Below are 25,078 nucleotides of genomic sequence, written 5' to 3'. Positions count from 1 at the left end.
GCTTTCCCCGATCATATGAACATTAGGAATATAAGCCCAAGTAACGCACGAATCCAGTCCATCCAAAGACGAAAATGCGCGCTTTCTGTCTATAATGTATAGATAAATGGCAATAACACTTCCCTATCGACATCCTTGCCGCGAACAGATTGCATCATTTTTAAGTTTGGTGAGTTATCTCAAAACATCGTCCATTGAGCCTTTTGTTATTTTCGGATATCAGGGCATCACATTTGGACCTTACGTTCTGGCACATGAGGAATATAAATGTCTTGAATGTGCCGTGCAATGTAGTCGCACACTAGGTTTGACATGTCGGCTGCCGACAGTACCCTCCAGCCGCCCGGCGCTCGATAAATACTATTAGTGAACATATGGCTTCCGTTAAATACATTTTGTCCTATGCCTAGTGAAGATGTGCCATGGAACGTTAACATTTCCTTAGGGTATCGGTAGATTCGTCCGTTCACAGACAGTGATATTCCTCTGGCAGTACAGCCATCTACACTGCCGTCCGTCGCCGGACAATCATACTAGCTGATTTCTACCATTCGACGACTATATCCTGCGGTTACTCGCGTCTGACCCTTGTGTAAGACAACTATCCGGTAGGTCCCCGATTCTTGTTATTTCAACCAGCGTTGGTTCAGTTTCATTCCATGTAGCGAATGTCAGATCCAAATAAAAACTGAGGGTCTTCGGTTCACATTTTTCGAACCCTTCGTTGTCTTCCATTCCTGAGGGAGGTACTGTCTATCTTTTACTACAAGAGATCCGTATATTCCTACAGAAGCGAATGTTGGAGATTTTTTCGAATCCACATTTTGCAAAGTGTTCCTCGAAGCTTTCTCTGATAGGTCTGTCAATGTAATTCAAGCTGAAGACTGCGAGATCAGTCTGTCTCTCCATCTGGCCAAACGAATGTGCCATCTGTCTCCAACCAACGCGTATTCTTCCGTTTCCGTCCTTATGGAAATTCATGCTATTTGCATATGGAAAACATTGTTATCAGTTTCGCTATCTCTTTCAGCATGAACATAAGTCCACAGGCCTTTTATCGTATATCTTCATCTAGTTCCATACTCATGCGATCGGTTGTTCCATTATAGTCAAAGGAAAAAAGTATCATATTCTCCTTTTGCATCATCTTGGTTCTCTAAACAATTGAAAATTACGATCTTTGTCTATCACATCAGTTGGTCTAAATGGGTCCAGGTATTCACAGTTTACTCATTCCGGTATGTCTTCCCCACCTCTGGTTAGTCCGAATCGTGATTCTCGTGGAATCTATTTCCCATACGAACTGGATCCTAACTAGGCAGTTTCGGCAACTCCTCGGATAAACCTATTCATCAACGGCTTTTATCGCGCTTGGTCGACTCTACGTGTGCTCTTTACGTATGACCTTTCTGTCTCAAGGGCACAACTATTCCATGCAGCTCAATTACATAGCTTCGTAACGAGAAATACAGTAACAATTTTGGACCAGAGATTCAACCAAATTTGGTTAACGTCAGAAAAGCCTCTCGAACTTCCGCAGCCAGATGTGATTGTGTGTCCGGTCGCAAGTACCTGTGATTTCGGATCTCATCTGGTAGCAATTTTTCGACACTGTCAGCAAGGGGTGGGGTCCGGAGACTCCATAACAATTTCTTAAGAATGAAAGCTATTATACAAGACTTCAGATTTCCTGACGATCGTCTTCAGAAGATCTTCCTCACCATGATGGACAACTATTCAAACAGGGTGGTCAGGGTGCAACCAAATCACTAACTTTATAATTTGGTCTAGGCATTCCGCCGTTGGTCAGGAGATGTCAACATCGATATCCAGATAAGACATATTCCCGGAAGACTCAGTATCGCGGTCATTTCTCTGTCAAGTAAGGGATATATTTTCTATACAGAGTCGTTTCTACATATATTTGTGTTTCATCACTTTTGCACACAACGAGGGCGTACGATGATCGATCTTTATGCAACCAGATGAATTCACACACTGCCCACCTTCCTTTCACCATTACCGAATTCCGTGAAGACGATGTATTTAAATTGGAAGATCCTAAGGGATTTTTCCTACCCACAACGATATTGGTTCCAAACATTATGCACATATTAAAAGGCCAGAAATGCTCAATTATTCTGATTGCCCCTTTCATCTGAGACAAATCACGGATCAACGATTTTTTCAAATCTAGCGATAGATCCTCCCAGTAAGGTCACGACCTGGCCAAATGATCTCAAACAGCTTCTGACCAATATGTTCCATCTTTGCTTGGACAGTCTTCCCGTTCACAGGTCGATGTCTGGCAATCACAGTCCACCTTCACGATTTTTTTATCTCCGAGACTTGGCTCCATAGCGACATACTCATGATTTAGTAGGTACATTCTCAGTTGCACAAGCTGTTACCACACCCAATTTAAATCAGCACAACCGCAGAACGAGCACCCTGCGCAGCTTTTGCTAGATCGTCCCAGAAATGTTACGTGGTAAGAAGGTCTCATTTTGTCTTTTTCAAATGTCACATCGTCGCAATTAGTAGAGTGGGTTAACACTTACATATCTGAAATCCAATATTGTCCCCTCAGACGTTACCCGAGGTATAGGTTATATGACCATATCCACTCCACATGTCACCTAATGTTAATGTGATATAGATAAAATTCTAAGGAGAAAGCACATTTTTTATGTAAATTTTGTTGGTTCATCTTTCTTTCGTTAAACAAGCGTTACATGTAGGCTACAAGGGGAGGTAGTAAGCTAGAGTTAATTTCCTTTGACTATATATTAATGACAGAACAGACGATTTTTCGGACTTAGGAGGAGTCGATTCTGGAGATACTAGGGATTATATTCCTAATATTAATGTGGTGATATGTATTCTAGAAGAAGCATAATTTACTGAACACTTTGCTTCATTAGGTAGGTCATTGATCTATAGTAGAAACTGGCTGTGATCAAGAACATAATCTTTCGATATTCCTCATGTGACTGGTCTCATGGTGTATATGCCTGTGTTTAGTTTTAATAAATTTATCAATCCATCGATTATTTGTCATGCATCTTGTAAGACGCTCGTACTTATGCAAATCACGTACAAATATAAACTCCATTTTGGAGCTGGGTTTAGTGACAAGTCTACCCGAATTTATATAATAATCTACCAACCTTGAACACAAAGAAACAATGATTAATGCTTATATAGTAGCCAGATGATAGAGGACATGTCAAACTTAATTAAGATATAATCAAACTATACTGATTACGATGCAGACTTTGTTACTTACGATTATCAGATAGCTTAATGTGCTTTAGTACTAACCAATCAGTAATGATTACCCACACCAACTATATTCATTACGTACCATTGAGGATTAGTCTTGTAAATAATTCATCATCAGCATTTTTTGGCCCAAAACTTTGTATAAAGTTCGCATCTTTGAAAAGAACACACTAAAGAGCGGCGTGTTATCAGCTGCAAATTTCCATTCAAAACGGAGATACTAGTGACATGACATAACAGTTTTGATAAAAAATTTATCTGGAAATCGTATATTGTATTTTATTATTTTCAATACAGAGTCATCTAGAAAGTATTAAGAAAAGTATTGATACCATAATAACAGAGAAATTGATTGTCCATGATTTATTTCAATGAAAATTGTCGACTTCTTCAAAGTAAAAAACCGAGATAAAGCAATGATTAATAATATCAAACTGTATGGTAATTTAGGTTTTCAGCTTAAAATTGAACCAAAGTAGTTTAGATCAGCCTTTGCTAAAAACTTGTATTTTTGTAGACAAACCCTTAAAACTTTAAATAATGAACATGATATAGGTCATAAGTACGAAGTAGCACTATAGCACCAATTTCATCGACACTTATGTGTTCTAGTATTTAAAAGTGAAAATGTTGGTGACCTGTTGAGCGTATAGGGAAAACCCTTCTTTGACGAATTATAATGTCCATTTGGAGTTTGCATATAACAGCATTTAAATATTGTAAAACATGTAATGTATTCAGACGGATGATGTGATTCTAAATGTGAATAAGATTTTTTTAAAACAATAAAGGAATCGCAGCCTTGTGTATGTTGCACAGTTTTCTTTCTGACTATATTGGCTACTCCAGAAATGTTTGTTTAGATTAAACTCCAACTTTGAAGAACTTATATATCCTGACTAAGCCGTCATACGAAATATATACAAAATGTTAAAGCCATACTCAACGAGACAGGTTCTGTTGGTTCATATGCAATTGAAATAAGTTCTTTCAGGAGAATCAACATATAAGTAACTAACGATGACTAACTATTCTTCTTACATCTCATTTAAGCAATTGGTCTTTAAAACTCATGTAAATAAAGTTGTATATAAAAATCCACTCAGTCAGTTAGAACATAATTCGCAGACCAAATCGCACAATATTTACTCAACAGAACCTGATCGGGTTTTATATTTGGTAACAATTGTTGTTGTTGTTGAGTTTAATTATAGTGGCGTGCGCACAATTGTGCATGTGCCACTTTTTTCTGACTGCACCGCAGCATGCTAGTTGTTCCTGGGAAAGGGAATTGTGCCACCTCCCCCAGGCTTTTATGGATTCAAGGAACCCTAGTTTGGCCTCAATCTGTGGGTCCATAAAGGTCCCTTACAGTTGAATGGTTGGCTGTCATTAGTGGGAAGGAGAGCTGGGGAACGGTCCTGCTTGCTTTACATCGCTGGCTTTTTGTTGCATTTGCCTGGTGTTTCTTGCGATTTTTTTTTCTCGATTTTTTTTTTCTTCTTCTTCAAAATGTTCTAAAAAAAGGGGGGGGGGATGTTCTATGCTGTTTATAGAGATTCTTAGTAGAAATCATGTATGAAGAGAGATTTTCAAGGTTATTATGGTATTACTAGTCGAGGTGTTTAGGGTGTGCTTCCTACGTTATGTTATTTATAAGTTTTTAGATATTGCCTATTTAAGTTATTTATTTATTAATTTTTTTAGAGATTGAATGTTATTTATACTTTATTTAGCAAGAGACCGGAGTCCTAGCCGATTACACGGTTCGTTAAGGACATCTAGGACCGGAGTCCTAGCTAATTCCTCGTTCGTTAAGAACATCTAGGACATGCGATTTTGCGGTTTCCTTAGTTTTTTATAGGTGCTTCGTAAGTGTATTATTTATTAATACTTTTATAAATTGAATGATATGTTATGGGTTTTTATGTGGTGGCTTCTAAATTTATTTAGCTAGTTACTGGGTCTTTTGGTTTTGTGGGGATAGTAATTATATTTTGTTCCTATGTCCTGCTGAGTCTATGAATTTATTTATCTTTTTATATGCTGATTGTTTATTTTTATTAGAGTCCATAAGTAACTCTGGGTATGTGTGTGGTGATCCAATCTCTTTTTGGATTTTGATAAATATTTTCCGAGCGGGTTGATATTTTGGGCATATATTGAATACGTGGTGTAGATCGTCGGTGGTGTGGCAGTTAAAGCAGTTAATGGTTGCTGGTTTGGGTCCTATAAACCTTCCAAAATTGTTTATTGGTAACAATTGCTATATCATTTAACTCGTAGCTGAACTCCTAACAAAGCTTTTCCTGCTAATGCAATTTTTGGAATAATAATTCACCCTTAAACACATTTCTAGCTTCGACATGGTTAGGCTCTCAATGGAATACAAATAGGCCAAAATATAAATAAATGACAATTAAATTGGACCTAAAGGACCATTCATTTAGTAAGTAAAATAGTTTCGAATCAAATATGACTTCTTGGTTCATCTGTGAATGGCAATACATATTTCGCTGGCACTTTGAAAGGAAACAATTAGAAGACAACGAATAACATTTAAAAAAAATTTCATCTGAAGAATACAGAATACATTAATTCTGCTCATCAGACAAACGAAAGCCCATGTCTTACGTCCATGTATATTTTACTGTGTTCATTTCAAACATTTCATTCAAAGTGAAAATACTCACATAAGGCAACGTTTAATGTTTTTATATAATCGCCTAATCATGTTAATTTATGATTACTTAATACCAGATACGTAGTACTGGTGAATTATTCAAAGAGTAATTAAAATATGTACATATAATTTTATTTTTAATTTACTACAGATAGAAATTTAGCCGTCCAAAATGGAAATCTAAGTTGAAACTCTAATCAGGTCGTTCACATAAGTCTGCTAACGTGCAAACCTCATTTCATTTGTCTACTTCGAGTTCTTTTGTTTCATCGTTAAAACAAGATTTTGGTTTATAAATAAATTAAATGCAACACTTTTGAAAAGTTGTATTACGTGCAAGTGAATATTGTGATCATGATCTGAAATTATGACCACATTATGCACATGTGAATGTAAATAGTCGTACCAAATTTCATTTGCCAGCCTCAATTTTTTGCTAAAGCACTCTAACATGTTTTTTGGTGAAAACAGTCCCAGTAAAGACATGTTCAAAAATGAATAAGAAAATTGAAGAACTGCCGGAACCGCCTGACATCTTGCCAGTTTATCTAAATTTAAAAACATATATGACTAGTAAAGATTATTTATCTTCCTCAAGATAAATATGCCCACCAAATCTCATTTGCCAACTTTAAGTATTTTTGCACATTCCTAATGGTCGAAATGGTGATCTATGTGTACATATAAATAGGTCTACCAAAGTTTAGTTGCCAACATTAAGTGATTTATCGTAATCTTGGTTTTAAAAAAAAAGCTTCTTTGGAATAGAATGAAGAATTGGACCAAATGGAGAAGCTTTGATGCAAGCAGTGGAATGGAGTCATATCAGCACCAGAAAATTCAAGACTTATATCACTGTTCTGCAAACTATGTACTAGTTATATGTACTCAGCCGAATGAATCTAATTTATGTTCATCGACAATAAACAAGCTTGATACAGTTCGTGAAAGGTATTTCTATCAGATCACAAATAAAACACGACTTTTGAAATAAACAGATTTTACGTTAATTTGGACTGAATGTAATACTGACATTGAAAGGTCTACTATCCCATTAGGCACAACTTTAAATAATTCAGCTCTAGAAAGCTTGCTTTCTAGTTTGATACAGCTAAGATATGATTCTGAAAGATGTTTAAAGATTTTTTATCTTCCTTTAACGTTAGTGGTCACATTGTATATACTGGAATTACTTGTACACGTTTTAAAGGTTTCAAAACCAGTCTATTCACCGTAAAATTATCCCACAGTTTACACTGATTTTGAATACGATTCCAGACATTGCAGGTTTGATGTTGGTATAAAGCAAATCTAGGGAGTAGATATATGACGTCATAAAGTCTATCTGTGTTAGGTCAAGTCAAACAAAAACTTGCATTCATCAATATTTATTACAAAAATCTAAAAACTACAGATATAAATAGATAAAACAGAATTTATAATAAGGCGATAAAGCAATTTAATATTTTAGATTTGATCTTCACTCGGCAAATGCTGGAAAGGATATCCAATGGTGAGCTATCAAACTCAAGAAGTTGTAGAGACTGTCCTTGTAGGAGTGGCAGTTGATGACCGCCTACGACCCCTGTCACCTTCCTCGTTATCCTTTTGCGTTGAATTTACTATATAAATAACGAAAAATGGGGCTTTTAACATTATACAATCGTCTTCAAACATTCTTTGTCAACTACTAAAGATAACTAATTTTGTAAGTAAAGTCTGATTGCAACACTAGTTCAATGTATTTGAAGAGATTTCATAGCTATTAATACAAGAACGATAGAATAACGACTGAAAAATCAGATATATGTGCAAATTACTAAATTTCCTTTTCCGTGTTGGTACCTAATATCAGAGAGGTTAAATCCATCACTAAGATATTTTTATGATAAAACTTAACAAAATATAATGCAACAGACAACATTTATTTCCGGCGGAATCGTTTGTCTGTATTAAAATTACAATGTATCTGGTTCATCGTATCTCGCAAACATCTGAAGGCTTTCATGTTTTACTATTCGCGGACTAGGTAAGACCTAAAATCCCCATGGTATTCGTTTATTTTCGTTACACCAATTAATACATAGCAACCTGTGATGAGATACCAAAGACATAAATCGGTTGATTAAATGTCCAGCCTGAGCCATATCTACTCGAGTGTGACGAAAGGGGACTGTGAGTCAGTAGAATGGTCGTCTTTATAAATCAGTTTATATTGTATTAAAACAACCAAGTTATCCAAAGATGCCTTTCATATTAGTAAGTGTCGCGCAACTCAAAGATTCAATTTACTCGCATCCACGTGAGAATTTATACAAACATATGAACTACATGATATGCATCAGAAATATTTCTTTATATTTGTACATGATACATACAAAGAGAACTACGTGCAACCTAAATATGTTGACTAGATACGTTGCAGATTCCGCATCTTCAATTATTTTATGACCAATAGTAATTTTGTGATTTTATTTTCATCTCTGTTCTTTTGACCAAGCTTTGCGGGTACGTTTATCTGCTCAGGCCAGTCTGTTTTGGTACTTGGCTCCCATTTCCCGATACGATTAGCTAATATTACGTTCAGAGTGCCACCATTAACAATAAGTCAAGAATCAACCTTTCTTTTGAATTTTTGGAGCTGTCCTCTATAAATGATCCCTACCTACCTTTAGTTACTACTAGCGTGGGATCTATAGTATTAAAGTGCAAAAGTGCATATGAATTTAATATCAATAAATTGCTCTAATCAGAAGCCTCTGAGTGACACAAGCACGGTAATATGCAACAACATCGACAAGAGTAATAAAAATAAAGGAAACCAGCTTTACATAATTTGGACAGCAAGAGCTAACATGTCGAGCTGACGCATTGGTAAATGGGAGTAGAATCGAATAACGTAACACGCAAAGCTGGTTCGTTAATCAGCTAAAAGTATATGTCGGTCTAAAACTCGCCATCGTCATCATCTGCAACAACCATACCAACATCATCACCTTCTCAAGTTTTATCATCATTATTAAAATCACTATTATCATTCTTTCGAAAACAATGATTTCTAATTATAACACGTCTACCCTTGCTTCGAAGCTCATATTGATTGAGAAAATATTAAATTTAGCAAAATCAGACAATATGAAATTGCGATGACATAAACGAATATTATTACCTCAAATATGCTATAATCTAAAACCAATGTTTTAAGTAAGGTGTTTATTTTGAATATCCAGAAACTGTCATTCATTGGTCATGCTATCTATATTATCACTTGCAGACATTTTAAAACAAAACTAAATATCACCAAATAAACAAACTTATAGACCTAATAATGTTTCCTACCTTAAATATTCTCAGCATGTTTTTTTATGTTTTCTAATTTCATGGTGTTTGTTTCTGTAATTATATCATTATGTATGGTTTTTTTTATCTTATAGGTGTTGTCTAATGTTGTAAATCGCTTAGAACTTCTAAAGATTAGGCGTTATACAAAGTCCTTATTATTATTATTATGTGTTCGCTAAAAGTGTGTGCGTGTGTGTTTCTTTGTGTTTCTCTGTGTGATTTGGAGTTTTAACGTAGCTTAACAATTGTTCAGTCATATCGCTACGATGTCTGCAGTGTGACAGCTTATAGTGATGACTAGCAATAGGGCTATATGCAGCAGACATGTGGCACCAGTCCTAGCGAGGCAGCTGCTAGTACCCATTTTATAAGTCTTTGGTATGACTCGGCCGGTGTTCGAACGTGGCGGACGCTCTAACCACTTCAAACACCGGAGCGGTGTTATCGCTAATGGAAAATGTTATTACATATTCACAAATTTACCTGTTTGGTTTGGAGCTGTAGTCGATGAGAGCGCACTTTTATCTTTTTCCTCGTCATGCTTTTTGGTGGGCCGATCTTTTAAAGAAATATAAAGGTTTATATGTTTACAATACCACAGATAAAATTGCTACATAGACATTCATTTGGAGTGGCAGTAATCATCCCAATTACATGTTTACAACTATATCGCATCTGCAACTTTCTGCGACATTGTAGATTCTCATCATTACCGACTGTTTTGTGGCCAATATTAATTGTGTGCTTTCATTTTAATCTCCTTTCATTTGACCAAGTGGTCTTTTTGAATTGATGGCTACTTGATCTTAGGAACTCCTAGCGAGGGATCTATAGTATAACACTGCAAATTATTAATTTACGTCAAACAATTGCCTTAATCAGAAGCCTCTGGGTGAAACGAGCACGGTAATATCACGATAAAACAGTCACAACACTGACAATGGTAATGTAACTTAAGGAAACCAACTTTATATAAACTACACAGCAAGTGTTATCATGTCGACCTGTTGTAATGGTTAATCGGGAGTAGAGTAGTGTAACGTAACAAAGAGAGCTGTTGATTAATCAACTGGAAATAGTGTTGGTCTAAAACTCATCATCGTCATCATCTGCAGCCACGACATCGTTTTCTTTATTTGCATACGCATCATTAAAATCAAGATCATCATTCTTTCCGAATAAACAAATTTCCGAAATATAGCACATCCCGCATTGTTTCATACTGATTGATAAAATATTAAATTTCGCAAACTATGACAATATGAAATTGCCAGACATATATGAATATTATTAGCTCAGAGAAACTGCTAGCATTTGGGAAAATATGCTTTACTTACAGTGTGTAGTTGGAATATCCAGAAAATGTCATTCACTGGTAATGCTATCTCTATTATCACTTATAGAATTTTTAAAGGAAAATTAAATACCAATATTTGTTTTCGCTAATTGTGTGTGTGTATGTGTGAGCGTGTGAGTTTGGAGTTTTAACGTAGATTTAACAGTTTTCCAGTCATATCGCTATGATGTCTGCAGTGTGACAGTTTTTAGTGATGACTAGCAATGGGGCATCATGCTGCAAACATATAGCATTATATCCCACTCGGTCACATTATCATTATACCAGGCCGACCAGTCCTAGCAAGGCAGCTGCTAGTACCCATTTTATAAGTCTTTGGTATGACTCAGCCGGTGTTCGAACGAGGCGGACGCTCGAACCACTTCGATCACCGGAACGGTGTTATCGCTAATGGAAAATGTTATTGCATATTCACAAATTACCTGTTTGGTTTGGAGCTGTGGTCGACGAGTTCGTACTTTTATCTTTTTCCTCGTCATGCTTTTTGGTGGGCCGATCTTTAAAAGAAATGTAACTGTTTTATATGTTTACAATACCACAGTTAAAATTGCAACATAAAATTGCGTTTGGAGTGGCAGTTATCAGCGTTATTACATGTTCACAACTACAATGCATTTGCAACTTTCTGCGACATTTCACCATTACCGACTGTTTTGTGGCCAATAGTAATTGTATGCTTTAATTTTAAACTACTTTCCTTTGACCAAGTATTGCGGGTTCGATAACTTCACAGGCTATCAACCTGTTATAATGGTTAATTGCGAGTAGAGTCGTGTAACGTAACACGGGGAGCTGTTGATTAATCAATTGGAAATTGTTGTTGTAAGGTTTAACGCCATTTTTCAGCACACGATAGGCATACATGGCGGCCAGTATTAATGGTGGAGGAAGAACACGGGAAAACCCCAAAAAGGACCACCGACCCACGAGAAGATACTGGCAAGCTTTCTCACATACCGACATTGGCTGAATCCGAGACTCGAACCCACGCAGACAGAGGTGACATGGCAGTGATCCGTAACGGACAGCCCTTTAGACCACTCGGCCACTCCGGGCCCCAATCAATTGGAAATATTGTTGGTCTAAAACTCATCATCGTCATCATCTGCAGCAACGATATCGTTTTCTTTTTTTGTATACTCATCATTAAAATCAATATCATCATTCTTTCTGAATAACCAAGTTTTTGAAATATAACACATCTCGCATTGTTTCAAACTGATTGATAAAATATTAAATTTCGCAAACTATGACAATATGTTATTGCCAGACATATATTAATATTATTAGCTCAGAGAAACTGCTTGCATTTGCAAAAATATGCTTTAATTACAGTGTGTAGTTGGAATATCCAGAAAATGTCATTCACTGGTCATGCTATCTCTATTATCACTTATATAATTTTTAAAGGAAAATTAAACACCACCATTTGTTTTCTCTAATTGTGTGTGTATGTGTGAGTGCGTGATTTTGGAGTTTTAACGTAGCTTACCAGTTTTCCAGTCATATCGCTACGATGTCTGCAGTGTGACAGTTTTTATTGATGATTAGCAATGGGGCATCATGCTGCAGACATATAGCGTGATGTCCCACTCGGTCACATTATCCTTACACCTGACCGACCAGTCCTAGCGAGGTAGCTGTTAGTATCCTTTTTATAAGTCTTTGATAAGACCCAACCGGTGTTCGAACGAGGTGGACGCTCTAACCACTTCGATCACCGGAACGGTGTTATCGCTAATGGAAAATGTTATTACATATTCACAAATTTACCTGCTTGGTTTAGAGCTGCGGTTGACGAGTTCTTCCTTTTATCTTTTTCCTCATCATGCTTTTTGGTGGGCCGATCTTTAAAAGAAGTATAACGGTTTATATGTTTACAATACCATAATTAAAATTGCTACATAAACATGCATTTGGAGTGGCAGTAATCATCCCCATTACATGTTTACAACAATAATGCATTCAAAACTTTCTGCGACAGTGCAGATTCTCACCATTACCGACAGTTTTGTGGCCAATAGTAATAATGTGCTTTCATTTTAATCTCCTTTCTTTTGACCAAGTTTTGCGGGTTCGATATCTACACGTGCTAACCTCTTTCAGTACATCTGTATGTCACTGGAAAATGCAATTTACTCCCATATCCCCGTCTTAATACAGTCGATATTGATTAGAACAAAATAAACATAAAAAATAATTCGTTTGAAATGTTTGAGCGGTCCTCTTGAATTGATGGCTGATTGATTTTAGGAACTACTAGCGTGGGATCTATAGTATTACACTGCAAAAGCACATTATGAATCTACGTCAAACAATTGACATAATCAGAGGCCTCATGGGTGAAACGAGCACGGTAATATCAAGACAAAACAGTCATAACACTGACAATGGTAATGTAACTTAAGGAAACCAACTTTATATAAACTACACAGCAAGTGTTATCATGTCGACCTGTTGTAATGGTTAATCGGGAGTAGAGTAGTGTAACGTAACACGGAGAGCTGTTGATTAATCAACTGGAAATAGTGTTGGTCTAAAACTCATCATCGTCATCATCTGCAGCCACGACATCGTTTCCTTTATTTGTACACGCATCATTAAAATCAAGATCATCATTCTTTCCGAATAAACAAATTTCCGAAATATAGTACATCCCGCATTGTTTCATACTGATTGATAAAATATTAAATTTCGCAAACTATGACAGTATGAAATTGCCAGACATATATGAATATTATTAGCTCAGAGAAACTGCTAGCATTTGCAAAAATATTCTTTAATTACAGTGTGTAGTTGGAATATCCAGAAAATGTAATTCACTGGTCATGCTATCTCTATTATTACTTATAGAATTTTTAAAGGAAAATTAAATACCACCATTTGTTTTCGCTAATTGTGTGTGTATGTGTGTGTGTGTGTGTGAGCGTGTGAGTTTGGAGTTTTAACGTAGATTAACAGTTTTCCAGTCATATCGCTATGATGTCTGCAGTGTGACAGTTTTTAGTGATGACTAACAATGGGGGATCATGCTACAAACATATAGCATTATATCCCACTCGGTCACATTATCATTATACCAGGCCGACCAGTCCTAGCAAGGCAGCTGCTAGTACCCATTTTATAAGTCTTTGGTATGACTCGGCCGGTGTTCGAACGAGGCGGACGCTCGAACCACTTCGATCACCGGAACGGTGTTATCGCTAATGGAAAATGTTATTGCATATTCACAAATTACCTGTTTGGTTTGGAGCTGTGGTCGACGAGTTCGTACTTTTATCTTTTTCCTCGTCATGCTTTTTGGTGGGCCGATCTTTAAAAGAAATGTAATGGTTTATATGTTTACAATACCACAGTTAAAATTGCTACATAAAATTGCGTTTGGAGTGGCAGTTATCAGCGTTATTACATGTTCACAACTACAATGCATTTCAAGCTTTCTGCGACATTTCACCATTACCGACTGTTTTGTGGCCAATAGTAACTGTATACTTTAATTTTAAACTACTTTCCTTTGACCAAGTATTGCGGGTTCGATAACTTCACAGGCTATCAACCTGTTATAATGGTTAATTGCGAGTAGAGTCGTGTAACGTAACACGGGGAGCTGTTGATTAATCAATTGGAAATTGTTGTTGTAAGGTTTAACGCCATTTTTCAGCACACGATAGGCATACATGGCGGCCAGTATTAATGGTGGAGGAAGAACACGGGAAAACCCCAAAAAGGACCACCGACCCACGAGAAGATACTGGCAAGCTTTCTCATATACCGACATTGGCTGAATCCGAGACTCGAACCCACGCAGACAGAGGTGACATGGCAGTGATCCGTAACGGACAGCCCTTTAGACCACTCGGCCACTCCGGGCCCCAATCAATTGGAAATATTGTTGGTCTAAAACTCATCATCATCATCATCTGCAGCAACGATATCGTTTTCTTTTTTTGTATACTCATCATTAAAATCAATATCATCATTCTTTCTGAATAACCAAGTTTTTGAAATATAACACATCTCGCATTGTTTCAAACTGATTGATAAAATATTAAATTTCGCAAACTATGACAATATGTTATTGCCAGACATATATTAATATTATTAGCTCAGAGAAACTGCTTGCATTTGCAAAAATATGCTTTAATTACAGTGTGTAGTTGGAATATCCAGAAAATGTCATTCACTGGTCATGCTATCTCTATTATCACTTATATAATTTTTAAAGGAAAATTAAACACCACCATTTGTTTTCTCTAATTGTGTGTGTATGTGTGAGTGCGTGATTTTGGAGTTTTAACGTAGCTTACCAGTTTTCAAGTCATATCGCTACGATGTCTGCAGTGTGACAGTTTTTATTGATGATTAGCAATGGGGCATCATGCTGCAGACATATAGCGTGATGTCCCACTCGGTCACATTATCCTTACACCTGACCGACCAGTCCTAGCGAGGTAGCTGTTAGTATCCTTTTTATAAGTCTTTGATAAGACCCAACCGGTGTTCGAACGAGGTGGACGCTCTAACCACTTCGATCACCGGAACGGTGTTATCGCTAATGGAAAATGTTATTACATATTCACAAATTTACCTGCTTGGTTTAGAGCTGCGGTTGACGAGTTCTTCCTTTTATCTTTTTCCTCATCATGCTTTTTGGTGGGCCGATCTTTAAAAGAAGTATAACGGTTTATATGTTTACAATACCATAATTAAAATTGCTACATAAACATGCATGTGGAGTGGCAGTAATCATCCCCATTACATGTTTACAACAATAATGCATTCAAAACTTTCTGCGACAGTGCAGATTCTCACCATTACCGACAGTTTTGTGGCCAATAGTAATAATGTGCTTTCATTTTAATCTCCTTTCTTTTGACCAAGTTTTGCGGGTTCGATATCTACACGTGCTAACCTCTTTCAGTACATCTGTATGTCACTGGAAAATGCAATTTACTCCCATATCCCCGTCTTAATACAGTCGATATTGATTAGAACAAAATAAACATAAAAAATAATTCGTTTGAAATGTTTGAGCGGTCCTCTTGAATTGATGGCTGATTGATTTTAGGAACTACTAGCGTGGGATCTATAGTATTACACTGCAAAAGCACATTATGAATCTACGTCGAACAATTGCCATAATCAGAGGCCTCATGGGTGAAACGAGCACGGTAATATCAAGACAAAACAGTCATAACACTGACAATGGTAATGTAACTTAAGGAAACCAACTTTATATAAACTACACAGCAAGTGTTATCATGTCGACCTGTTGTAATGGTTAATCGGGAGTAGAGTAGTGTAACGTAACACGGAGAGCTGTTGATTAATCAACTGGAAATAGTGTTGGTCTAAAACTCATCATCGTCATCATCTGCAGCCACGACATCGTTTCCTTTATTTGTACACGCATCATTAAAATCAAGATCATCATTCTTTCCGAATAAACAAATTTCCGAAATATAGTACATCCCGCATTGTTTCATACTGATTGATAAAATATTAAATTTCGCAAACTATGACAGTATGAAATTGCCAGACATATATGAATATTATTAGCTCAGAGAAACTGCTAGCATTTGCAAAAATATTCTTTAATTACAGTGTGTAGTTGGAATATCCAGAAAATGTAATTCACTGGTCATGCTATCTCTATTATTACTTATAGAATTTTTAAAGGAAAATTAAATACCACCATTTGTTTTCGCTAATTGTGTGTGTATGTGTGTGTGTGTGTGTGAGCGTGTGAGTTTGGAGTTTTAACGTAGATTAACAGTTTTCCAGTCATATCGCTATGATGTCTGCAGTGTGACAGTTTTTAGTGATGACTAACAATGGGGGATCATGCTACAAACATATAGCATTATATCCCACTCGGTCACATTATCATTATACCAGGCCGACCAGTCCTAGCAAGGCAGCTGCTAGTACCCATTTTATAAGTCTTTGGTATGACTCGGCCGGTGTTCGAACGAGGCGGACGCTCGAACCACTTCGATTACCGGAACGGTGTTATCGCTAATGGAAAATGTTATTGCATATTCACAAATTACCTGTTTGGTTTGGAGCTGTGGTCGACGAGTTCGTACTTTTATCTTTTTCCTCGTCATGCTTTTTGGTGGGCCGATCTTTAAAAGAAATGTAATGGTTTATATGTTTACAATACCACAGTTAAAATTGCTACATAAAATTGCGTTTGGAGTGGCAGTTATCAGCGTTATTACATGTTCACAACTACAATGCATTTGCAACTTTCTGCGACATTTCACCATTACCGACTATTTTGTGGCCAATAGTAATTGTATGCTTTAATTTTAAACTTCTTTCCTTTGACCAAGTATTGCGGGTTCGATAACTTCACAGGCTATCAACCTGTTATAATGGTTAATTGCGAGTAGAGTCGTGTAACGTAACACGGGGAGCTGTTGATTAATCAATTGGAAATTGTTGTTGTAGGGTTTAACGCCATTTTTCAGCACACGATTATACATGGCGGCCAGTATTAATGGTGGAGGAAGAACCAGGAAAAACCCCGGAAAGAACCACCGACCCACGAGAAGATACTGGCAAGCTGTCTCACATATCGACATTGGCTGAATGCGAGACTCGAACCCACGCAGACAGAGGTGACATGGCAGTGATCCGTAACGGACAGCCCTTTAGACCACTCGGCCACTCCGGGCCCCAATCAATTGGAAATATTGTTGGTCTAAAACTCATCATCATCATCATCTGCAGCAACGATATCGTTTTCTTTTTTTTTGTATACTCATCATTAAAATCAATATCATCATTCTTTCTGAATAACCAAGTTTTTGAAATATAACACATCTCGCATTGTTTCAAACTGATTGATAAAATATTAAATTTCGCAAACTATAACAATATGTAATTGCCAGACATATACGAATATTACTGGCTCAGAGAAACTGCTAGCATTTGCAAAAAATATGCTTTAATTACAGTGTGTAGTTGGAATATGCAGATACTGTCATTCACTGGTCAAGCTATCTCTATTATCACTTATATAATTTTTAAAGGAAAATTAAATACCACCATTTGTTTTCTCTAATTGTGTGTGTATGTGTGAGTGCGTGATTTTGGAGTTTTAACGTAGCTTACCAGTTTTCCAGTCATATCGCTACGATGTCTGCAGTGTGACAGTTTTTATTGATGATTAGCAATGGGGCATCATGCTGCAGACATATAGCGTGATGTCCCACTCGGTCACATTATCCTTACACCTGACCGACCAGTCCTAGCGAGGTAGCTGTTAGTATCCTTTTTATAAGTCTTTGATAAGACCCAACCGGTGTTCGAACGAGGTGGACGCTCTAACCACTTCGATCACCGGAACGGTGTTATCGCTAATGGAAAATGTTATTACATATTCACAACTTTACCTGTTTGGTTTAGAGCTGCGGTTGACGAGTTCGTCCTTTTATCTTTTTCCTCGTCATGCTTTTTGGTGGGCCGATCTTTAAAAGAAGTATAACGGTTTATATGTTTACAATACCATAATTAAAATTGCTACATAAACATGCATGTGGAGTGGCAGTAATCATCCCCATTACATGTTTACAACAATAATGCATTCACAACTTTCTGCGACAGTGCAGATTCTCACCATTACCGACTGTTTTGTGGCCAATAGTAATAATGTGCTTTCATTTTAATCTCCTTTCTTTTGACCAAGTTTTGTGGGTTCGATATCTACACGGGCTAACCTCTTTCAGTACATCTGTATGTCACTGGAAAATGCAACTTACTCCCATATCCCCGTCTTCATAAGTCGATATTGATTAGAACAAAATAGACATAAAAAATAATTCATTTGAAATTTTTGAGCGGTCCTCTTGAATTGATTGCTGCTTGATTTTAGGAACTACTAGCGTGGGATCTATAGTATTACACTGCAAAAGCACATTATGAATCTACGTCAAACAATTGACATAATCAGAGGCCTCATGGGTGAAACGAGCACGGTAATATCAAGACAAAACAGTCATAACACTGACAATGGTAATGTAACTTAAGGAAACCACCTTTATATAAACTACACAGCAAGTGTTATCATGTCGACCTGTTGGTTAATCGGGAATGGAGTCGTGTAACGTAACACGGAGAGCTGTTGATTAATCAATTGGAAATAGTGTTGGTCTAAAACTCATCATCGTCATCATCTGCAGCCACGACATCGTTTCCTTTATTTGTACACGCATCATTAAAATCAAGATCATCATTCTTTCCGAATAAACAAATTTCCGAAATATAACACTTCTCGCATTGTTTCATAGTGATTGATAAAATATTAAATTTCGCAAACTATGACAATATGTAATTGCCAGACATATATAACACATCTCGCATTGTTTCAAACTGATTGATAAAATATTAAATTTCGCAAACTATGACAATATGTAATTGCCAGACATATATGAATATTATTGGCTCAGAGAAACTGCTAGCATTTGCAAAAATATGCTTTAATTACAATGTGTAGTTGGACTATCCAGAAACTGTCATTCACTGGTCATGCTATCTCTATTATCACTTATATAATTTTTAAAGGAAAATTAAATACCACCATTTGTTTTCGCTAATTGTATGTGTGTATGTGTGAGCGTGTGAGTTTGGAGTTTTAACGTAGATTAACAGTTTTCCAGTCATATCGTTACGATGTCTGCAGTGTGACAGTTTTTAGTGATGACCAGCAATGGGGCATCATGCTGCAGACATAGAGCGTGATGTCCCACTCGGTCACATTATCATTACACCAGGCCGACCAGTCCTAGCGAGGCAGCTGCTAGTACCCTTTTTATAAGTCTTTGATACGACTCGTCCAGTGTTCGAACAAGGCGGACGCTCGAACCACTTTGATCACCGGAACGGTGTTATCGCTAAGGAAAATGTTATTACGTATTCACAAATTTACCTGTTTGGTTTGGAGCTGTGGTCGAGGAACTCGTACTTTTGTCTTTTTCCTCGTCATGCTTTTTGTTGGGCCGATCTTTAAAAGAAATATAAAGGTGTATATGTTTACAATACCACAGTTAAAATTACTACATAGAATTGCGTTGTGAATGGCAGTTATCTTCCCTATTACTTGTGTACAGTTGTAATGCATTTACAAATTCCTTCGACATAGCAGAGTGCACCATTGCCGACTGTTTCGTGGACAATAGTAATTTTGAGCTTTTATTTCAATTCCTTTCTTTTGACCACGTTTTGCGGGTTCGATATCTACACAGGCTAGGTTCTTTCAGTACATTGGTATGGCACTGGAAAATGCACTTTACTCCCATATCCCCGTCTTAATACAGCCGATATTGATTGGAAAATAACAAACATATAACAAAGTTCATTTGAATTGTTTGAGCGGTCCTCTTGAATTGATGGCTGCTTGATCCTAAGTACTACTACTGTGGGATCTATATTATTACACTGCAAAAGTCCATTGTGGATTTACATCAAACAATTGCCTTAATTAGACGCCTCGGGGTGAAACGAGCACGGTAATATCACGATAAAACAGTCACAACACTGACAATGGTAATGTAACTTAACGAAACCAACTTTATATAAACTGGACAGCAAGTGTTATCATGTCGACCTGTTGTTATGGTTAATTGAGAGTAGAGTCGTGTAACGTAACACGAGGAGAGGTTGATTAATCAGCTGGAAGTAGTGTTGGTCTAAAAGTCATGATCTGCAACATCATTTTCTTTATTTGCATGCTCATCAATAAAATCAATATCATCGTTCTTTCTTAATAACCATGTTGCAGAAATATAACAAATCTAGCATTGTTTCTGATAAAATATTAAATTTCACAAACTGTGATAAAATAAAATTGCGAAGAATTATATGAATATTATTAGCTCAGAGCAAATGCTATCATTTGGAACAATTACTTTAAATACAATGTGAAGTTTGAATATCCTGAAAATGTCATTCATTGATCATGCTATGTCTGTTATCTGTTGAGGTATTTTTCAAAAGATTTTATAAACCACCATGTTTTATTGCTGATAGAAAAATGTATTACAAGTTTTCAAATTTACCTGTTCGGTTTGGAGATTTTGACGAATGTTTCCTTTCATCTCCTTCCTCGCCAGGCCTTTTGATAAGCTGAACTTTATAAAGAAGGAAAAATATTTACTATATGTGTACACAAGCACAAGTACAAATTGCAGTTTAAACCTGCTTTTGGAATAACAGTTGTCATCACCATTACAAGTTTACAATTTTAATGCATCTGCACCTTTCTGCGGCATTACAGATTCCACCACTCCCAACTCTTTTGTGGCCAATCGTAATTTTGTGCTTCAATTTTCATCTCCTTTCTTTTGACAACGCCTTGGGACTCGATATCTGCTCCGGCCAGCCTGTTTTAGCTGCATCAGTATGTTACTGAAAAAGGCCGTTTGCTCACGTTTCCCCCGCATAACAGCCAATATTGCGCTGCAAGCCACTGTTAACATCTACCAACGAATCAGCCTTTCATTTTAATTTTTACGAGCGGTCATCTAGAATTGATCCCTATGTGCTCGGTAAAACAAGCACGGTATTATCAAGATAAAATAGCAAAAGCACTGAAAAAAGTAATAAAAAATAAACCAACTTTACTTAAATTGGACAGCAAGTGCTAACTCTTGACCTGTTGTATTGGTACCAGGGATTAGAAATGAGTTTCGTAAGACGCGGATCTGTTAATTAGTCAACTGAAAGTATTATTTGTCTAAATCTCATTATTGTCATGATCTGCGACAACAATACAAACATCATCACTGTCTCATTCTATATTCGTCTTTAAGATCAATATCATCATTCTAATTAAAAAACAATATTCACAAATAGAACATCTCTCGTTTTGCTTCGAAGCTCAATTGAATGATAAAATATAAAATTTTGTACAATAATATAATATGACCTTACCAGGAAATATATGAACGTTATAGGCTTACAGCAAAATTCTAGGAGGTGAAACAACTGTTTTAAATACGGTGTATATTTTGAATATCCTGACAATGTAATTTATTGGTTATGCTATGCATGTTATCTCTTGTGCAACTTTTCAAACAAAATTAAATTCTACCATGTTTATTCCTGGTTTAAACGTTTTTTACAAGGAGACTTTTTATGGCATTTATATCAGAACTGAGAGAGTAATGCATCACTGTTATGGTGCATAATATAACCTACTATTGGTTTTAGATGTGCCGGTGGATGGAGCACTGGTTATGGAGTCCGTTGTTATGTTTGGGGAGGTGGTTGTTCCATTTCGTGCGTTATCACCAACGGTTGTGCCAGGTTCCCCTTTCAAAGAAAATATAAAACATAAGCTGAGAAACGGAGGTGAAAGATTGGTTTTGACTCGTAATTATTATTCTTATCCTCATCGTGTTATCAACGTTATCGTCATCTTTTCTGATATGATTTCTTTATTAAAGTAAATTGTAAAGTATAGTTCTCGTGGCGACGAAGAATGTGATCGGTTCATTAAAGAGTGAAAACTAATGACCGTGGTTATGGACCATGAATATTTGAAATACCTAACAGACACTGACGCATGTTTTGAATCAAGAAGTCATATTCATGATAACATATAATGTGCATAATACTGGATTAAGGGACCCCAATAGGATTTATGTTTTAATAGTTGTTTTGTAGCCCTCGTCTGCATTTTATCCAACACAAATCTAACAGCTGTCTGATGGCGGAAAGAGCGTTGAATATTTGCTTTAAAACGCAAATATATGTGAAAAATACGGCAAATTAGTTGGAATCACCAAATTACAGAAACAGACAGGAAGACAACAGTAGAGATGATATGTCTTGAAGATTAGTGTAATTGTCAGTGAAGCGGGGAACTTATGCCATCTTCAAAATCAATGCCGTGTTAGATACTAATATAATAATCTGTATTCGCAAATATAATGTTATAAAATTTACTTACATATTCCGGCAGAAGCCGCTCCCAGGATAACAAATGCAGTAAAAGCTGTAACAGTCTTCATATTTGACTATAACTGTGTTCTAGTTTACAAACAAAATCATGAGAGTGAATCAGTTATTCACCCTTATATAGGCAAGCAAACGTTTGTTGTTTATGTCTACGCTGTATACCGCCATTCGAAATGTGATCAATTGATCTCCCTCGTTTTCTCCAACTGTAAATATTAAGTGAATTTATCGTACGGTCCTTGTCCGTAAATATCTAAAATGGTCGAATCAAGATTCTTACCACAACCAGGGCTTTATTTAGGCTGCTTCTATTTTTGTTTGTGCAAAATTATAGGATACATTTACAGTCTTTCTACGGCCGATTTGACTTTTCTTGGGTTCTTAATATGCCTTATGTTAATTTGTATGTGTTTGTGAATGTTTACGTGGCTGAAACTTATGAGTGATGAATATTGTTGACGTGACTTGAACATATTTAATTGTTACATCTGATGACATGAATAAATAAATCATGTAGTTATGTGAATATTTGGCAAAGGTATCGTGTACAAACAACTTGCAAATGACAATCACTTTGGCATAGGTAGACGCCCAAGTGTAAATGGAGTGACAAGACCACTTTTTAGTACTTAGATTATATTAAAGTTGATTTAGAGATTTTAAAGTCATTACACGTAATACTATATTTTTTCATAAGTAACACATATTTATAATGTATTTTCTTTTCACACATATCAATAAAAATACTTGTTCTCCACATAATGGTTGAAAGTATGATATCTTCTTTATATCCGCAAGTCCACCCATATAATTTGGAAAACCTAAACGAACATATTGATACATATTTAAGAGGGCTCTCAAAACTCACTTATTTCGACAGCAAGAACAAACTTAAAGACCTAATAATGTTTCCTACCTGAAATATTCTCAGCATGTTTTTTATTTTTTTAATGTTTTTCTAATTTCATGTTGTTTGTTTTTGCAACAATATTATTATGTTTCTTATCTTATAGGTGTTGTCTAAAGTTGTAAAGCGCTTAGAGCTTCTATAGATTAGGCGCTATACAAAGTCCTCATTATTATTATTATTATTATTATTACTAAATATCAAACTTTGGCTTCTTTAAAGGTGCAGTTTCTCTGAATTTATAAAACTGAATTAAATACATTGTATGATTTTCACATAATTTGTATAAGAAATGTTTCTTCATTGGATGGATTATTGTGTTTGTATTGTTGAATATTATGGTGATATCGCATTAAGAATGGGCGAGCTTAATAAAGAAAGTGTCCATCTGTCCTGATGCCTACAGTATATGCTAGTCTTCAGATGAATCAGGATTTGATACACAATTTTGTTCTATACCCTTTTAACCATGACAGAGACCAAACATTTCGGCATGAAGTTCTTTTTCTTCTTTGGTGATGATGTTTGTATTGATCTAAGTTATCTTTTAATTTTACAAAGCAATCTTCGGAATTTTTTTGTCGACAGCTGATATATTGGTATATGTGTATATCTGTCTTTCAGTTTGCTCATTTAAATCGATTTCTCCGCCAGAAGCATCACTATCTGAGGTCTGACTGGTAAGTGTTCACACATCTGACTTGATTCTCGTGACCGTGATAAGTCTTATTCGGGGAATACAATTTTATTTTTTTGTTTCTTACAAGGCTTGGTCTAAAACCGTTTCAACTCTCATATATGTTAAATTTAAAAATCATTCAATCAAATGGTCTGCACTGTCAACGAGTAATTTCATGGTATCAGCCTTTAACGTCAGTCGGAACGACATCGGTTTTTAACTCTGCTATTGTAATTGCTTTTAAGCCCTTGTTTGTTATTACCTCATAATAAATTCATTGATCTTATAATTACAACATAATCTAGCTACTGCAGCAGCCGGAACATCCTTATTCTGAGCAGCCGTGCGTGGATTTGCAATTAAGCTGCACCTTGTATCACCACCATCCTCGCTATCCCATCGACTTGCCATCTTCTATAATAGCATGACACAAAATAAAATGGAAATACGTTTATTGTGTTCCGCTTCAGGTCAAATAACTTTAAATATTGTCTTCATCAATCTTATCAACATAACTTTTATCACCAACAGCTGGTTCAGCTCCGTCATTATCAACATCGTCAATCTCTTTCTCATTCTAAAAAGAAGTTTCATCAATCGTCTTATTAGTACGCTGGTAATCACCTTGAACATAATCTTTTTAAAAGCAAAGTGTTGATTCATTTGGATTCGTTTTACCATGAAGGGTCACGTAACTTGAATAACAAGAATAAAGACATGTAGTGTTTTTGTTTTAAAAACCTCTCTCACCTATGAGAAACAGATATTAACTTATATGACCTACCAATAGCATGGAACGTGCAAGTCTTTGGAACAACAGAAATGCTACGGAATTGGTTAGTATCTGATCTATAGTTT

General features: G+C 36.2%; 1 protein-coding gene across 12 annotated transcripts; it reads right to left on the bottom strand.

Moving 5' to 3' along the window:
- Positions 1-7,340: 7,340 nt before the first annotated feature.
- On the bottom strand, positions 7,341-22,949 carry LOC149805680 (uncharacterized). Of its 12 annotated transcripts, XM_089950337.1 has the most exons (12): positions 22,627-22,940; positions 21,873-21,986; positions 20,732-20,803; positions 19,603-19,677; positions 18,071-18,145; positions 16,721-16,795; positions 15,256-15,330; positions 13,906-13,980; positions 12,441-12,515; positions 11,090-11,164; positions 9,794-9,868; positions 7,341-7,590 (listed from the first exon to the last, which is right to left on the bottom strand). In XM_089950337.1, the coding sequence occupies exons 1-12, from the start codon at positions 22,685-22,687 to the stop codon at positions 7,496-7,498; spliced, it is 942 nt and encodes a 313-aa protein (XP_089806463.1). In that variant the 5' UTR covers positions 22,688-22,940; the 3' UTR covers positions 7,341-7,495. The 12 variants fall into 12 exon arrangements, with proteins under 12 accessions (XP_089806463.1, XP_089806469.1, XP_089806467.1 ...); XM_089950343.1 differs by lacking the exon at positions 19,603-19,677 and having other exon boundaries at positions 22,627-22,946; XM_089950341.1 differs by lacking the exon at positions 11,090-11,164 and having other exon boundaries at positions 22,627-22,943.
- Positions 22,950-25,078: the final 2,129 nt, after the last annotated feature.

The sequence above is a fragment of the Sinohyriopsis cumingii genome, chromosome 2 (genome assembly GCF_028554795.1).
Source record: "Sinohyriopsis cumingii isolate HCF-2022 chromosome 2, ASM2855479v2, whole genome shotgun sequence".
In the NCBI taxonomy this organism is placed as follows: Eukaryota; Metazoa; Mollusca; class Bivalvia; order Unionida; family Unionidae; genus Sinohyriopsis; species Sinohyriopsis cumingii.
Note: the sequence above shows the minus strand (reverse complement) of the source record. Positions and strands in the feature narration are given on the sequence as shown.

Bases quoted from the DNA above. Each gene is read 5' to 3' on its own strand.
- LOC149805680 (XM_089950337.1), bottom strand. From the start codon at position 22,687: ATGAAGACTGTTACAGCTTTTACTGCATTTGTTATCCTGGGAGCGGCT. The intron at 19,678-20,731 runs GTAAATTTGAAA...TTTCTTTTAAAG, and splicing joins AAAATCTCCAAACCGAACAG to ATCGGCCCAACAAAAAGCAT. The intron at 15,331-16,720 runs GTAATTTGTGAA...CTTCTTTTAAAG, and splicing joins CACAGCTCCAAACCAAACAG to ATCGGCCCACCAAAAAGCAT.